This window comes from Etheostoma spectabile, chromosome 2 (assembly GCF_008692095.1).
Source record: "Etheostoma spectabile isolate EspeVRDwgs_2016 chromosome 2, UIUC_Espe_1.0, whole genome shotgun sequence".
In the NCBI taxonomy this organism is placed as follows: Eukaryota; Metazoa; Chordata; class Actinopteri; order Perciformes; family Percidae; genus Etheostoma; species Etheostoma spectabile.
In genome coordinates, this window is record NC_045734.1 from 25,725,974 (window position 1) to 25,742,002 (window position 16,029).

At 40.4% G+C, this 16,029-nt stretch overlaps 2 protein-coding genes across 7 annotated transcripts in view; both read left to right on the top strand.

Annotated features, from left to right (window-relative positions):
* The first annotated feature begins 2,363 nt into the window (after nt 1-2,363).
* LOC116697347 (zinc finger protein 2 homolog) overlaps nt 2,364-16,029 on the top strand; it is a 24,785-nt gene continuing 11,119 nt past the window's right edge. Inside the window, exons 1-7 of one of the 6 annotated variants that reach the window (XM_032528659.1) lie at nt 2,364-2,598; nt 3,938-4,092; nt 5,817-6,796; nt 7,310-7,493; nt 7,609-7,737; nt 9,615-11,490; nt 11,999-13,073. In XM_032528659.1, the coding sequence (XP_032384550.1) occupies nt 3,954-4,092; nt 5,817-6,796; nt 7,310-7,493; nt 7,609-7,737; nt 9,615-10,309 (2,127 nt within the window). In that variant the 5' untranslated portion in view covers nt 2,364-2,598; nt 3,938-3,953 and the 3' untranslated portion in view covers nt 10,310-11,490; nt 11,999-13,073. Of the gene's footprint in view, nt 2,599-3,937; nt 4,093-5,816; nt 6,797-7,309; nt 7,494-7,608; nt 7,738-9,614; nt 11,491-11,998; nt 13,074-16,029 lie in introns of those variants that run through there. The other 5 variants (XM_032528690.1, XM_032528672.1, XM_032528697.1 and 2 more) reach the window with 5 other exon arrangements.
* gaa2 (alpha glucosidase 2) overlaps nt 13,348-16,029 on the top strand; it is a 14,660-nt gene continuing 11,978 nt past the window's right edge. Inside the window, exons 1-3 of the mRNA XM_032529024.1 lie at nt 13,348-13,543; nt 14,527-14,650; nt 15,244-15,819. Coding sequence (XP_032384915.1) covers nt 14,558-14,650; nt 15,244-15,819 — 669 coding nt within the window. The 5' untranslated portion in view covers nt 13,348-13,543; nt 14,527-14,557. The remainder of the gene's footprint in view (nt 13,544-14,526; nt 14,651-15,243; nt 15,820-16,029) is intronic.

The following is a 16,029-nucleotide window of genomic DNA, read 5'->3' on the forward strand; positions in this document are numbered from 1 at the left end:
CGTCTGTGTGGAACGGTGGTTATTATACAGCATTCATCGCAAATATGTCTCACTCTAGTGCAGCAGAGGGCCACCGGGCTCCAGCAGGAGCAAGCATTGATTTCAGTGCCTTGCTCAGGGGCACAGTGGTAAGTGATGCATCGACCTCCCAGATGAAGTGGACATTCTCGGCTTCACATGTCCCTGGAAGAAAGTAGCTGGGTCTGGTGGAAGTTACCGTACAACTGTCGGTACGTAGTGCTGTTGATCCACTCATCTGCATCCTGTCAGGTTAACTTCTGTTTCACGGGTGTCTAAAAGTGACGGTGCAACATGGTCTAAGAGCAACAACAACAACAAAATGATGTTGATTTGCCCACTCAAGCAAATCCACTGACTGCATTGCCATTCCATTGTTGTAAATTGATGTAGCAACATTTCAGTGTTTTAATGTTGATGTGACCATTCCTTAGCAATGCAGAACTGTCTGATAATTACTCTCTTTGTTTTCCTCACAGGAGAGTTACCAAATTGGACATTAGTTCAAGACAAGAGTCCACCTAAAGAATCTCCTGTAACAGTTCATGTGTGTGGAGAGTGTGGCATGGACTTCCCTCAGAAACAACAGCTGGAGGAATACTGCCAGAGTCCCAAAAGGCCTTCCTCGTGTCCTGACTGTGGCAAGACATTAAAAAATATATATTTTTCTTAAATACATAAACGTGTTCACTCAGGAGACTCGCCTTTTCTCTGTTCAGAGTGCGGAAAGAGTTGCGTCACAGCAGATTTGCTTAAAAAACACGAGTTGAAGCCAACAGCTCCCGCACTGATGGCATGTTCACTCCTCCCAACACAACGTGCCCCTCAAGACTCTGGAGAGCGGCCTTACCTCTGCTCAATCTGTGGTAAAGATTACTCCAAAACATCCCATCTGGAAGTTCACCTGCGAGTTCACGAGATAAACCGTATACTTGTGAGAAATGTGGCAAGTGCTTCTATTACTCTCAAGGTTATCGAAAGCATCTGATGATTCACAACAAGAAGCCAAAACCTCCAGCAAAACCGTTGGGGAGACCAAAACAATAGCAGTTAGTGGTAAATAATCACTAATAGTCTGTGAGGATATAAAAGAAAAAAGTACATATATTACAGATTGTCCCATTAATTACTGTGTTAAATAAAATATAAATGACTGAAGGGATTCTTTAAGCAATATGATAGTAATAATGCGTATATGGTGTACTATACAGTCAGCTCCATTTTTTTAATTTTTTTATTATCATCTTTACATTTTACAAACATGTTAAACATTTATTGAACAGTTTGGCATCAGGAGAAGGTTAAAAAAAAAATAGATAAATAAAAAAATAGATAAATAAAATTCTTTCTATGCAGTGAATATAGAATAGCTTGAGGAAGAAAAAAAAGGACATATAAACATAAAAAACATACAAATAAATAAGTTAGAAGAGTGGATTAAAATACAAACATCAAAAACAAAATACAATACAGAGACAAGATGAGATGGGCTAAGGCTATATAATTATAATTCCTCAAAATCTTGCAGTAGATCAGCTATATAGATAGTTTTCTTACTATTAATGATTTGAAAAGATTCACAAAAATTCCGAAATTCCCTTCTGAAGTGAGTAAAAGCTGGTACAGTCAGCTCCATTGTTCAAGTAGAAAATAAATCATGACATAGTGAATCATTAATTGTATTTGTTTTGGTGCGTTTGTATTTGCGATTCATCTAAACTTAAACTTTGATCAGAGTTTATACCGAGTAGATTAGAAGTGTAGTACTTCATATATAGGCAAAACCATCATCATCGTCGTCGTCATTTTTTAGTGCTGAATGAATGTATCAGTAATTATAAAATAATACTCAAGTAAAGGACAAGTATTTCAAATTCCGTACTTGAGTGAAAGTACTTCGTGACACTCCAGCAATGGCATTAGACATAATTGACAGTGATTATACGTTATTCCCATCAATTTACATATTTTAAGAATAAGGGACTGCTGAGTAGTTTTGAATAAGATCAGCATTATTTTACGTGAAATGTAGGCCTACGCGTCTTTGAAAAAGGCTGTGGAAAAATCAAAATTGGGTTCAACATTGAGGGGGGTTGAGATCTCGCTTTTTTTTTAGCAAAATTGAAGTTTTGACGTCTTTGTTTTCTGCATTCTGGTGAAATTTCTGCATCAATGCATATTTATGTAAAGGAAATTATAATAGGTTTTTGGGGTTGGTTGCACTGGCCAGTTTTGATTATTGGGGGAAGTTGTAACCCCCCCCACCTATCAATTATGTCTATGAAAAAACGTGAACGTAAGAAACATATCGGTATTTTATATTAGTGGGGCTTTTATTGTGGTATCAAAAGCCAACCGGAAGTTCCGACACTACTGTAAGTGGCTAGCAGCGAGAGCTAAAAAGGTTATCATCAGATCCAAACGCGTATTTAACTTTACTCATTAGTTATGTGGAATTAATTTGAAACAGTGAACATATTGAGCATGAAAATAAGAGGGACGTAGAAATATTGCCAAGTCGTTTCAATAAACTTCTGTCGAGCGACTACTTTTTTACCTGAGGGAAAAATCAATGCTGAGGTTGGTCAACATGTCTATTGTCTGTTGTTAAACGTTAGCTAGCTTATTTAGAGAGTGCTTCACAAGCTATGGTGACATTTAACAGATGTAACGTATTATGTTGAGTTTGGACTCGATGGCGAATCATCGGAACTGGTATTTGCTATTGTTGAATAGCGGCTGTAGCTTAAGGAGGGTGCAACCGTTAGCTAGCTAATTGCTAATACAGGCAATGCTAGTGAACGCCATGTCAGTGGCTAGCTGGCTAATAACAGTTGTCTCAAAGGCAGAGGTGGTCGTTGACCAAAGCTGGTCACCGCCGCAGCGTCACGACTGAGACAGCTCATTCAGAGGTCAAATACTGGTGTCTGTACTGCAGGGTGCTCCAGATATAATGGGTTTAATAATGTCCCCATAGATACCAACAGGTTTTTCTCAATTATTTTGGTGCTTAATTTACACTAGCCTACAATAAATGTGGAACTTAAAGGGGTCGAGCAAAAAAATGAGTCCCATAAAGCTAACGCTACTGAGCTAACTGGGCTACTCAGGGCAGATGCACGAAAAGAGGTTTCCTTAAGTACTTCCCACTGACATTCAAACCACTTGAAAGTACAGTAAATTATTTATTATACACTATAACTGCCAATGGGGTTGCACCTAAAAAGCTTATGGGTTATACAACATATTTTTAAGGCACTGTCCCTCAGGCCCAACCAGGTTCAAACCCCTGTCATAACAAAGCAGCCGCACTGCTGAAGTGTCCATGAGCAGAACAATGGATGTCTTCTGGGAAGAAGGAGGCACTGTGTTGTGTATCTGATCAAGTGGTTCAAATACGTCCCTAATGGAAATCTGCTTCTGAAAGGATGAAAATCTAAAGCTGAACCTGAGTGGAATGAAAACAAACAAAAAAACAGCCACTGTCACTGAATGAATCCTCTGGGATCATTATTTTTTTAGAAACATATCTGAAACAACAGTATGTCACAAATGTTTGAAAGAATTCTTTAATCTTAAATACAAGAACACTGAATAAGTGAAATTGTAAATTTTGGAATTGTCCATCCAGGCATGTTTGGTTTGTGCATTTGAAGTAATGTAATCTGTAACAGGACTCCGGTTGAAATAAACATCGATATCAACATCAATAACACTATGCATATAAATATTGCAAATTACATAATTTTGATTCTTGATTTAGTAAGTTGGGTAAGCCCTATAATGTATTTATAGTTCAAAGAGTCAGCAACAACATTGGTTGCTCAGTTGTTTGCCACAGCTGTTTGCTTATATATGTTCAATCACTTGCTTTTTGAATGTATTTTTATACTGACTCTTGATTTTTAACCTCTACAAGGTTGTATATTTGAGAGATGGGCTCTGAAAACCCAGAGGACTTTGGGCCAACTGGGATCCTTGCTGAGGAAGATCAGCAAGAAATTGGAGGCCTGATCAACTCCGATGGAGAAGAAGTGGATTTCTCAGATCTCAGTGAGCAAATAAATTATAACAACTGAGTATACACTGACATGGAAAATGGAGCCCACTGTGCATTTTAATGCAGTCTAACAGTCATGTAAAATATGTACTTAGTCAATCAAACTAACATGTTCATGTTAGTTTGATTGACTAAGTACATATTTATTTATTTATAAAGGGATGGAAAGAAACATCTAAATCTTAACCAACATTAGTTAACTCACTAGCAAATGTGGCATGCTAATTTCCCTTCAGAGGTAGCCCTACAAGTATCTACTGTGGAGGTCCACAGTTTGTTAAAGGTGAAAGAATATTTGTAGTTATTTGATGCACTACTTCCAAAATTTGCCAGTTATGGTTAGATTTTTCAGGAGCTATTCTAAATGATAAATTCACTTGTTATTTGAAGTGTTAAAGGCCCTGGACACCCACACAGGTGTTGAGCTGATTAGATCTCTGCCCAGGTTAAAGGTGGGCCAGAGCATAGGTTATTACGTGACAAATTTCATCTAGTTTTTTTTGTGATCAAATCATTTTTATTTCATTTATATTTAAACAATTAACAGACAATACACTGGGACATAGGAATGCGTCCCAGGACCTAAGAAAAAATAAGAGGAAAGATGGGGAGGGGGAGACCTAAAAAAAACACAACAGCAGGAACAGAGCTTGCAGCTCACCAGCAAGACGCACGAAAACAGTTGCCTGTTTATTCTTGTACCCAGTGATCCTCTGTAGTCCCTGCCATACCCCTCTAGTTACTTTAGCTTTTAATTTATCTTCTAGACCAGGGCTATTCAATTGGCGGCCTGCCAGACTTTCCGCACCAATTTAAAGGCTAGATACAGACATAGTCTAGAATCTAGACTATGTCTGTATTTAGCCTTTGTTTTCTTCACAGCACGTTCAAATTCACATCTGGCAATTCTACACAGATCTTTGTCACCACTTATAAAAGCATGTTTTTTTCTCTGTACATACATTTTCAATCTCTTTGTTGAACCATGGCTTATTATTACTAAAAACAGCCACAGACTTTGATGGTATGCATGAGTTCTCTACAAAGTTGATATAAGAGGTGGCTGTGTCAGTAAAATCGTCTAAACCATCACATGCCTCCCTGAAAACATTCCAGTCCGTTTGTTCCACACAGTCAACAAGAATGATAAAGACCTTGCTGGTGAGCTGCGAGCTCTGTTGTGTTATTGTTAGTTCTCCCCCCTTTCCGTCTTTCCTCTCTGTGTATTTTTTATTTTCTCTTTGGTCTTGGGACGCGTTCCTATGTCCCATAGTATTGTTTGTTAATTGTTTTATATATAAATAAGATAAAATAATATTTGATCACAAAAAAAGAATGATAAAGACGTCATGTGTCCTACCCTAACAGGTGCAACAGAGCTAACTGGAGGCTCGGGGAGATGTCAATCAATCAGTTTATACACACCCACAGCGTCCTGGGAAGAGGTCTAATCAGCCAGAATAGCTGAAAACACCTGTGTGGGTGTCCAAGGTCTTTAAGTTTAAAAACAAGCAAAACACCGACTCTGAACTGCAGTATGTCTTGTATAAAAGTATTATATATAGTCAGGATAAACATCCAGTGCCACATTTTTTGTTGTTGTTGCTGAAAATACTGGCCTACAGTATGTAGGACTCCATGTCTTAACATCATCAGCATCATTGTTTGTTGTTCTCAGGGATGAACTGGTTCAAACATGCCTCTTTAACATTGCTTTCTCATCTTTCGTTTCACACAGGAGAGAGTGCTATCCATGACATTGTACCTGCAGAGGCTCCCTCCAAGACATTTGATCAAAGTGAGACTGAAAAACCACCGTCTCTTCACAGCTGCTCAGTGTGTGGTAAAGACTTCCCTTACGCCTCTAAACTTCAGCGCCACCTACGCACTCACTCTGGAGAGAGGCCTTTCCCCTGCTCTATGTGTGAGAAGAGATTTCCAGAAAAGGGGCTGCTCATGATCCATGAAAGGGTCCACACTGGGGAAAAGCCATTCCCATGCACTTTCTGTGAGAAAAGATTTGCCAGTCAGGGTGAGCTCCGACTGCACCGGCGGACACACACCGGCGAGCGGCCATATCACTGCTCCATCTGTCTGAAGAGCTTTTCCCGACACTGGCATCTGAAGACTCACCTAGAGGCGATGCACTCTGAGGTTGTGGCGGGCTTTACGAGGAAGAAGTTCCCATGTTCGGACTGTGATAAGAGCTGTAACTCGGCAGCGGAGCTGAGAGATCACCAGAGGACTCACACCGGTGAGAGGCCCTATCAGTGCTCTTTCTGTGACAAAAGGTTCGCCTTGTCGGGAACACTTGTGAGACACGAGCGCCTCCATACTGGCATCACGCCCTACCACTGCTCCGACTGTGGTAAGACATTTGCACAGCAGTGGACTCTGACGACACACATGCGGACTCACACGGGGGAAAAACCTTACAGCTGCACACAATGCGATAAGTCTTTTGTAGCTCCAGGAGAGCTTCGGAGGCACACCAGGATTCACACAGGAGAAAAGCCGTACACATGCAAGGACTGTGGGAGGCACTTCTCACTTGCAGGAACTCTCAGAAACCACAAACGATCGTGTACACAGAACAAGAATGGATCAGTTCCAGATGTAATCTCAGACCCAGTTCAAGCTGCAGCTGGCGCATCATCCCAGCAAGACCTGGCCAACAACATCCACTCTGAGGGAGAGACAACGCACAACCATTACAAAGTAGAATCCTTTTTATCTAGTTTGATTAGGATGTTCATTTTCTTCTGCCAGGGTTTCGCCCAGTGTATTGTAAGCCTGGTGGCCCCCCGGGCCTAAGTTGCCTCCCACTAGGCCTAAGTCACTGGGAATTATTTTGTGATCTATTTTTTTTAAATGTTTTTGAGCTACAGTTACAGTGGGTAGGCTCGGTTGGAAACCCAAACATAGTCATATTTCCCAATCTTCAGAACTGACTATGCCCTATACATGGAATCACTCTTATAGCTTTTTAAATTCTTAATTTCGCAATTCCGTTCTATGATTCTGTTAACATAGAAACTATGGCGCTTTGCATTATTCCTGCCATCTGTTTGTGACTGTTCCCAGCCGGACCCTCACTGAAAAACAAGACACTTGCCCCGGGCTAAACGTTTTTCTGGGGGAAATCCTGTCTGCGTTCTTACATATATTACTTACAACCTCCTAACACCATTGTTGCCTCCATGCGTTCTTCTTATTATTTTTTTTCAATAGGTGTCTGACAGTCAGAGTTCACCCAGTGCAGTTGAGCCCCATTCCTCAGAGGATCATAGCTGTGACGAAGCAGCTCAGTGTGAAAATAACCCCCGAGAACCAGAAGAGCAACCAGAAGACGTCACTTCTAGTCCGCATATGAGCGTCATAGTTAAAGAGGAGGAAGAAGAGAAACCCTTGTGTGGTTCGTAATCAGAATATTCCAAATTTACCTTTTATATAATCAATTGAGCGTGAATGCCTTTAATGATGATTTTTACATTTTTAGGGGTTGTTTTACTTGTGTTTTCCCCCACTAGAAGAAGCTCCGGACCATGTGTATGGTAGTGAGGATTGCACCAATCAGGAGGAAACTGAAGAGCAGCATCAGGAAAGCAACACAGAAATAAGGATAACAGTAAAGGAGGAAGAAGAGGAACTTGTGAACAGTAAGGAAATTAGTTTACGGGAGTACAAATATCACTTAACACATTAAAAATAACGCTCACCACTGTTACTGTCTTTACTACAGTCTTAACTAGGACCTTGTGTCAATGAACGTCTCTCTTTTAACCCTTTTTTTCTGCTGTGACGAGTCTACAGCCACATTAATTTGTGTAAATCCGAAAACAATGTTTGCGTGTCCACACTAGTTTTTTTTAGGTAGTTTTTTTTTTTTTCTCCAAAGGTTTCTGTCCACACCAAGGTTATAATTGTTAAAACAAAAATAAACAAAATAATGAAAACTAGGTGGGAAAAAAACATTGTTGTAAACTGAAATAAAAGTTAAGTAAAAATGCTGGCTAAATATGGGAAGGAGAGAAAAAGATGCATTTTCAGACTTAGCTAGCTTAAGCTTATGCCGTAGCCTACGTAAATGGCCTGGTGTTTATACTGGCGCTGGTGTGTGTGTGGGTTGTTGTGTGTGTGGGGGGGGGGGGGAGTCGGAGAGGGACGAGTAGTGCTCTAAGTCATAGTGAGAGAAACAAAGTGGCCCCCCCGCACCAAAATACCCCTCAAAAAAAGAGAAGACAAAACCACTACCCGCACCCCCAAAAAAAAAAACCCCCACAATGAAAAAAAAAAAAAATAAAAAAAAAAAAAAAAATAACCCTTCCCCGTTCTTTCTGGACCAGGTGAGACGTGTTTTGCAGGACAGTTAACCCTCTCCTTGATTTCCTGTTGTTTATGGAGAGCAGAACCAAAATGAGTCGGGGGGTGGGGGGGGGGAAAAGGCCCGCTAACCAAGCCAACGGCTGAGAGACGTTTTGCCGCGACGTGTAGTTACATTTCGTGAGAGGTGCAGAGTGAGAGAGAGTGACAACCGTCATTGACAGTATCATTACCTGTAGCTTAATTCTTAATTCTATGAGTTGAAATTCAGATCTTGGCCTTTGTCTGGTTAATGTGCTCTTTAAAAGCTGCCTGTGTTTGTCTTACAAACAAATGTTGGTAGTTTCCAAGACAAAGAACCACTACTCTCTATTTTGATATTTTAAATAATAGAAAGTGGACTGTGTCTTTTTTTTATTTCACTCCAACTTACTCTTTGGTGTCTCTGACTGACTGTTTTGAAAATGAGAACCCTGCAGCTTGGTTAGTGGAGACTTTGTGTTACTTCTTAAAATGTAATAGGCTGTACAGAACGCCCTATGATTAATTAGAACCTTAATTTAACAATTCGAAAATATTTGATTCCTTTAGGGACTAATTACCAAACTGTGTAACATTGCTTATCTTTTAATTCAGTGGAATGCTCCCAAAATGAAAAGCCAGCATTTGGTACTTTCTTGAACTTGTACTTGATGTCCTTCATCAATTTCCCAAATTATGTTTTTTACAATGTTTTTTTGATACTTTTTATGTTATATTATTTGCTGTCATGTTTCGTTGTTGATGTTCTTTTGGTATTCTTTCAGGCTCTTTGTGCAAAGCAAATTCCCTTAGGGGCAATAAAGGTTTTTATTATTCAGACATTCATTGACATTTTTACCTTTGTCTAGTGTCCAACCTAAGCCTTGAATCAGACACTTAAAATGAATATTTCTGCTGTTGGAAAAGTTGGGGCCGTCGATAGTGGGGTGAGACAGGTTCTGTCCAAAACTGTACCTGACAGGTACTGTCCAAAAATCAACTTGCATGCACTTTGCACCTTGACTGAACAATAGTGCTTACACAGCACACTGATGAGTTGAAAGCTGATCATTGGATCTTTTGTTTTTATTGCCTTTCAATCTCGTGTCATGTTGGATTCCACAGTGAGCCATGTCTTAACAAGCAAAAACTGTTAATATACGTTTCAATTTTTTCATTTATGTCCCCACAGCGTCCGGAGAGGACCCTGATCATGTCTCTGGCAGCGATAAAGACAGCGCTCCAGCCTCACCAGGGCAGGAAGAGTGTAACAATCTGACAAAGAGCTCTTACTGCTGTGGCCTCTGTGGGAGGGACTGTCACAAGATGTCGGCGCTTCAGATTCACATGCGAATTCATTCGGGTGAGAAACCTTTCCAGTGCAGTCTGTGTGGAAAGCAGTTCACCCAGAAAGGTCAGCTCAAGGGTCACCAGAAGGTGCACACGGGAGAAAAACCGTTCTCCTGCCCGGACTGTGGGAAGTGCTTCGCCCACTCGGGCGCCATGAACAGACACCGGCTCACACACACAGGGGAGAGGCCCTACCACTGCTCTGTGTGCGACCGGAGCTTCAACCAGTCCGGCCGATTGAGGGAACATGAGAAGATCCACTTTGGGGAGAAGTTTGACTGTCCTGAATGTGAAAAGAGTTTTACCCGAGCTTCAAGCCTCAAGAACCATTTCAGGCTTCACACGGGAGAGAGGCCGTATGCCTGCGACACCTGCGGGCGAGGCTTCAGCCGCTCACAAAGCCTAAGGCTCCACAAACGGAAACATGAGCAGATGCACACTGAAGAGGAGTCCGGCTTCAGTGCAAAGAACGACGATTCATCACAGAGTGACGATAACTCCCCGATTAATATGTGTATAGCAGACAAAAATGACTGAAAATGTATTTATTTGAACTACAGAGATATGTACCAGTAGTAGTATAACGATAGAACGAAGATTTTAGGCAGTAAAACGGGAACTGAAAACGTTCAGGGAACTGTCATTAAAACAATGTGGTGGTTCACATAAAAGTATTAAAGCTAAAATATGTAACTCCCTGAAATTAACAAACGGACAAGTGTGAGATGATGTTCAGCAACTAACACCACTTTGAAACAAAGGCCCAATCCCAAAGTCCGGACTCCCAGAATCCCTCTTAGAGTTGTCCCAATGTCGAATTTCAAAGGGTGCGAGTGTTTGAGTACGCACTGACCGAGCCCTTTCTGTGAGTCTGCATCAACGCAGACTTCACCTAATGGAATTATCCACACGACGTTTACCGCAGAGGCCATAAGGAAATCCGGAAATTCGAAAGGTAAACAGCATAACACACGACCACGGAATAGAACGGACATGTTGTCCAGCTTGTAAAACAAGAGTTTGAAAAAATTTGGTCTCCTTTGCCTGGGCCGTGTGGAAAGCAACAAACTAAAAATGCCCAAACAGGCAAGTGTCGGCAACATCTTTGTTGTTAAACGTCGCCAAGGTAACGTGATCTCGTGAAGTGCTGTCCCAATCCCATTTATCTGAGCCCATGTGCCCTCAAACACTCAATCACTTAGCACCTGAGATCCATTAAGTCTGTGAGTCTTTAGTCCAGGGCTCACTTTGGGATTTGGCCAAAATGACCAGACATATTTACTACAAACATCTTGGAAACTGTTCAGATGATAGATTTTAGGACTCATATTTACTCTTTTATCACTCTTACTTAAGTTAGTTGCAACAAAATATCACACTCACATTTAGAGTATTTACTGTAGTGCAAAGGACTTATTTAAGGTCTGTGATTTCACATTTTTTCATGCAGTATTTGTCATTCAAACTAATCGTGTATGTGGACATTGGATTGAAGAGTAATTGTTTTTGTATCTGACGTTACATTGGCCGATAATCCGTCTACGAATCAGGTGAAACTGGAATTCATTTTTTGGCTACGACATATTTTAGCTGGTAATGATCATGATATTCATCATGGTCTTTTGCCAAAACCATTTTCCCAACTGGTGATTCTCTGTTTGTGTTATTCAACAACTAAATCATGAATCAGGTTCACCTGGTTTAGAAAACTCTTAAAGGTCCCATGACATGGTGCTCTTTGGATGCTTTTATGTAGGCCGTAGTGGTCCCCTAATACCATCCCTGAAGTCTCTTTCCCAAAATCAGCCACTAGAGCCGGTCCCACAGTGTGCTTTCCTTAGGATGTGCCATTTCTGAGTCTGTAGCTTTTGAGGAGGAGAGAGGGGGGGGGTAAGGTGGAGGGTGGGGTGTGTGGGCTTGACCAACCGCCACTTTGCTCGTTTGAAAGCCATGATGTCTCTTTCTCATGGGTGGGTCAAATTCTCCGGGCGGGCAAAGCAGAGAAAAAGGAAGTAACCTCGCCCCTTACGACCTCATAAGGAGCAAGATTCCTGATTGGCCCATCTGAGCTTTTATTTTCTCAAAGGCAGAGCAGGATACCCGGGGCACAGTTTACACCTATTGCCATTTCTATCCACTGGGGGACCATAGGCAGGCTGGGGGAACTCATATTAATGTTAAAAGAAATGAAAAAAGTGAAATTTTAATGCCATGGGACCTTTAAAGGCCAAGTAACTATTGTGAATAAAGGTCATCTTATAATGATACAAAAGGCAATAATTTAAAGCCATGTAGATGTTACATTTTGCCCAGAGCTGCCTCTGTCTTATTGTATGGGACATGTCTGACTCCTGACAGGAGTTTATGTACAAGAGGTACAAATATATGCCTCTAAAAGTCATGAATATGTGTCATGATGTTTTTTTAAACTATTAAAAGGAATTGCCTGTAGACACTGACCATAAAGGTTCTGGTTAGAAATCGAGACACACTATATTTTTAGTTCAAGTGATGAGTAAAAAAGTTACAAATGTTCTCAATCAGTTTACTATGCATGACATGATGCATGTTCTGGATCAAGCAAGCACATAAATCCTCTGGGAAATGAATTCACTTGTCTTGGGTTCACACAAAACCCTTTATATTTTATTACAGTATGATTTCCCATACTGACTTGAACATGTGTGGAAAAGGAGTACAGGAATAGGTTTTTTGCCAAAAGGTATAGAAAAACATTGGTAAAACACATTTTACCGCAATAACAAGTAATAACAGCACATGGATACAAAAAAATTAGATCACACAACATTGTACACAACAGTGTCCAGGTCCAGGATTATGTACAGTGTATTTTGCTAGGCTATATAAGACAATTTAAACCAATATTTTAGCAATATCAATATTATTTCTTGAACCTTTGAGAAATTTGACTGTTAAATGTTTGACTTATTTTTATTTCATGCAATGATACTATTTTATACTACTAGTCATGTATTCTAATTTCTATCTGATAAAGAACTGTTACCAGTTAACGTTTATGTATAGGCAGTCTGCTCACTCTGATATAGACTTTTTTCACGGTGGACATGTTGACGAGTCATATGAAAGCACAGGTGTATTCAAAACCATTAATGATGGCTGCATGCCACTTAGGAGAGGCCCTGGTATTGTGCATGCTGACCCACTGAAATAGCTTACTGGGACACTCGATGGAATTGTGCCATCGTTAAGGTTATCAGTTTCAGCTGTGCTTTTATTACTATAACAAGTCAAAATGTCTGCTGTGAAAAAGGTCCGTTATGCAGAGAGTGAAATCCTTTCTCGTTGACCCTGCATTTGCTGTAACACACACGGAGACTGTCCAATTAGGTTTTACAAAACCCAAGCTGCTCCTGTAGGCAGCACTGCGGCAAGTAAAACACGCCTGACCCTTTTAATTAAAAAAAATAAATAAAAATAAAACATGACCAATCCTAAATTAATAGTCTTTAAGTAGCATAACGTTGTTGACAAAAACACTTTACATGACATTTGAAGTTTATTTTAGAGATAGAGAATTCGACATAAGAGGTTGTTGGAAAACGGAAGTTCCCGAAATTACGAGGTGTCTTGAACACAACATGAAGATAAACAGACGCACACTATGCAGACAGTTGAGGTTATCAACGTTACGGATGATTTAGCTAGCTAGCTAACGAAACATTGATTTAAAGGGAAGGCTGCTCTGCACGCTGTATCCTTGTGTGTCTGTGAGACTCAAATGCTATCTAGGTAAGTGATGCTTACTTTAACGTCCTTGTCAGCTCACGTTAGCTCGCGTTAGCTAAAGTTACATTGCTGTTAAAGTTAGCTAACGCCAATAAACGTTGCTACAATAACGTACCCCTAGGGCGACTGGTTTCTCCTAACTATAATGTCTTGTCAGCTAAATCGGAAATCTATTTAGTGGTCAAATGTCTCGTGTGAACTTTGACATTCACACGCATGGCTAACTACGACCCAGTGCTCTTTGGACAAAATGCGCAACACGTCATATCAGTGTGGGCCTTAAATACCTCACCATTACATAATAACACCATCCAGCTATTGCACATATATGCGTTTAATATGTCCTTAACGTTAAAATGTTTAGTGTTCTGTTTTAATTCCAATTCTCCTTAATAAAATGCTGTACTTGAATCCCTACCTTTTGTAGCAATGTCTATCATGGCAGTGGTGAATGTGAAAGTGATACAACAGTGTAGAAATACTTTTACAGGCGAAAGTCCTGCATTCAAAAGCTTAAGTAAGAATTCAAACGTAATGGTCCATTTCAGAATAATATTGCATTATTTGATTAGAATTGTTGCTGGATTTCTTCTTCTTTCTATACATATACTCCTGAGTTCTTGTGACGTTACACCAAGGGATCCATCACGTTTTATTGTCATCCAAAATAGTACATCATCATTTATTTGTTGATGTAACTAAAGCTCTCAAATAAATGTAGTGGAGAAGAAGTATAAAGTAGGAGAACATGCAGAAACTCAAGTACTAATCTACATTCCACCACTGCTTTGATAGTCCAACTCATTTTTGTCTTATGCTTTCTGTGTCATCATTCCTTTGTATACCGTTGAAACAAAACCACCAGTCAGTCATTTTCACTTCACTTATGCACACTTCTTGTAAAAACTACAAAACAGCAGTGAGATGAGATTTGTCATCTAACTGAACTTTGTTCTGTTGTCTCTGTGCCTCTCTCATGCGTTCAGCCACTCACTTTGACAGTCACACACTATCAGGATGGTGTCATACAAGCGGCTGAACCCGGAAGATGTTCAGTTTTCCAGTGCACTTTTGTCAGAAGAGCCTCGTCCTGTCCATGAAGAACTTTCTGTGAGTTCATATTTGTATATGTATACAGCTTCCTCTGCCTCAAAACGTTTGCATTAAGTTTAAAAAGTCTATTTCTGTATATTCAAATCATTGCTGCAGAGTCCTCGTACTCGTTCATTGGGCTGTCATTTTTTGGGGGATAGTCTAATTATTAATTATTTTATTGTAAAATGAATAGTAATTTTCTAGTTCCATCTTTTCAATGAGTGAGGATTTGTTGCTTTTTTGACTGATGTGATAGGGAACTAAATGTGTCCTGGTTTTAGACTTATGGTTGAACCAAACAAGACATTTAAAAGACATCCCTCTGAGTTTAAGGACATTATGAATGACCTTTTTTTTCACAATTTCAAGACTAATCAATTAATTTATTAAACAAAAAAGTAAGCAGATCTTAGGTTGTTTTTAAGGTGCCAGGTTTTTTTAGGATTTTCTTTTGTAACCTGTTTTCTATGTTTTTATTCCATAACATTCTGTTATTTATGCCTGTCTAGTCCCTTTTGTATGTTTACAGTATACAGGGACTAATCTGATTCTTCCTGATTGCTTTTCTGAGTGTGTTCCTTATTTGATTTCCTTGTTGTGTTTTAAAGGTTCGGGAGCCAGAGGAAGCCTCCTTGCTTCCACGTACGTCGTCATGCTCCGTCACCACAGGCCTTCTAGTGATTGGCTGCCTGCTGCTGCTCCTCTGTGGATGCTGGCTACTGGGCGCCATGTTCTGGCTGCACCGACCGTCCAACCAACAGCCACACAAACTACCGTCACCGGCTGGTGCACAAACACCAGACTCTCAAATAGACGTAGGAGTAAACAACACTGCAGCCGCTTCCCGCCGCAAGGCTTGCAGTTTAATCCCTGAGGCGTGGCGGTTTGACTGCTACCCTGAAAGAGGGGTGGTTGTGACCCGAGAGTTGTGTGAGGCAAGGAGCTGTTGCTTCATCCCTGCATCCTCTCCCTCCTCCTCTGCCACCCGCCCATCAGGGAGAAATGGCATCCCCTGGTGTTTCTATCCACAGGATTTCCCTTCCTACACGCTTGTGTCAATAAACGACACATCGCTGGGGCAGAAAGGTACACTCGTAAGGGAGGTGAAGACCTACTACCCAGCAGATATCCTCACTTTAGAGGTGGAGATACGTCATGAGACAGACACGCGGCTACGTGTCAGGGTGAGTGTGTGAGGTTCATATTCAGTCATCATGTTTTTATATATATATATATATATATATATATATATATATATATATATATATAAAGTCAAACAGCATGCAGTTTCTGGTTTTGAACAAGAACATCACTCTGTATCTGTGCGGAGGACTTAACATAATAAATAATCTAGCTTGTATTTAAAGCAACACGAGAACTTTTTGCGCTTTTTT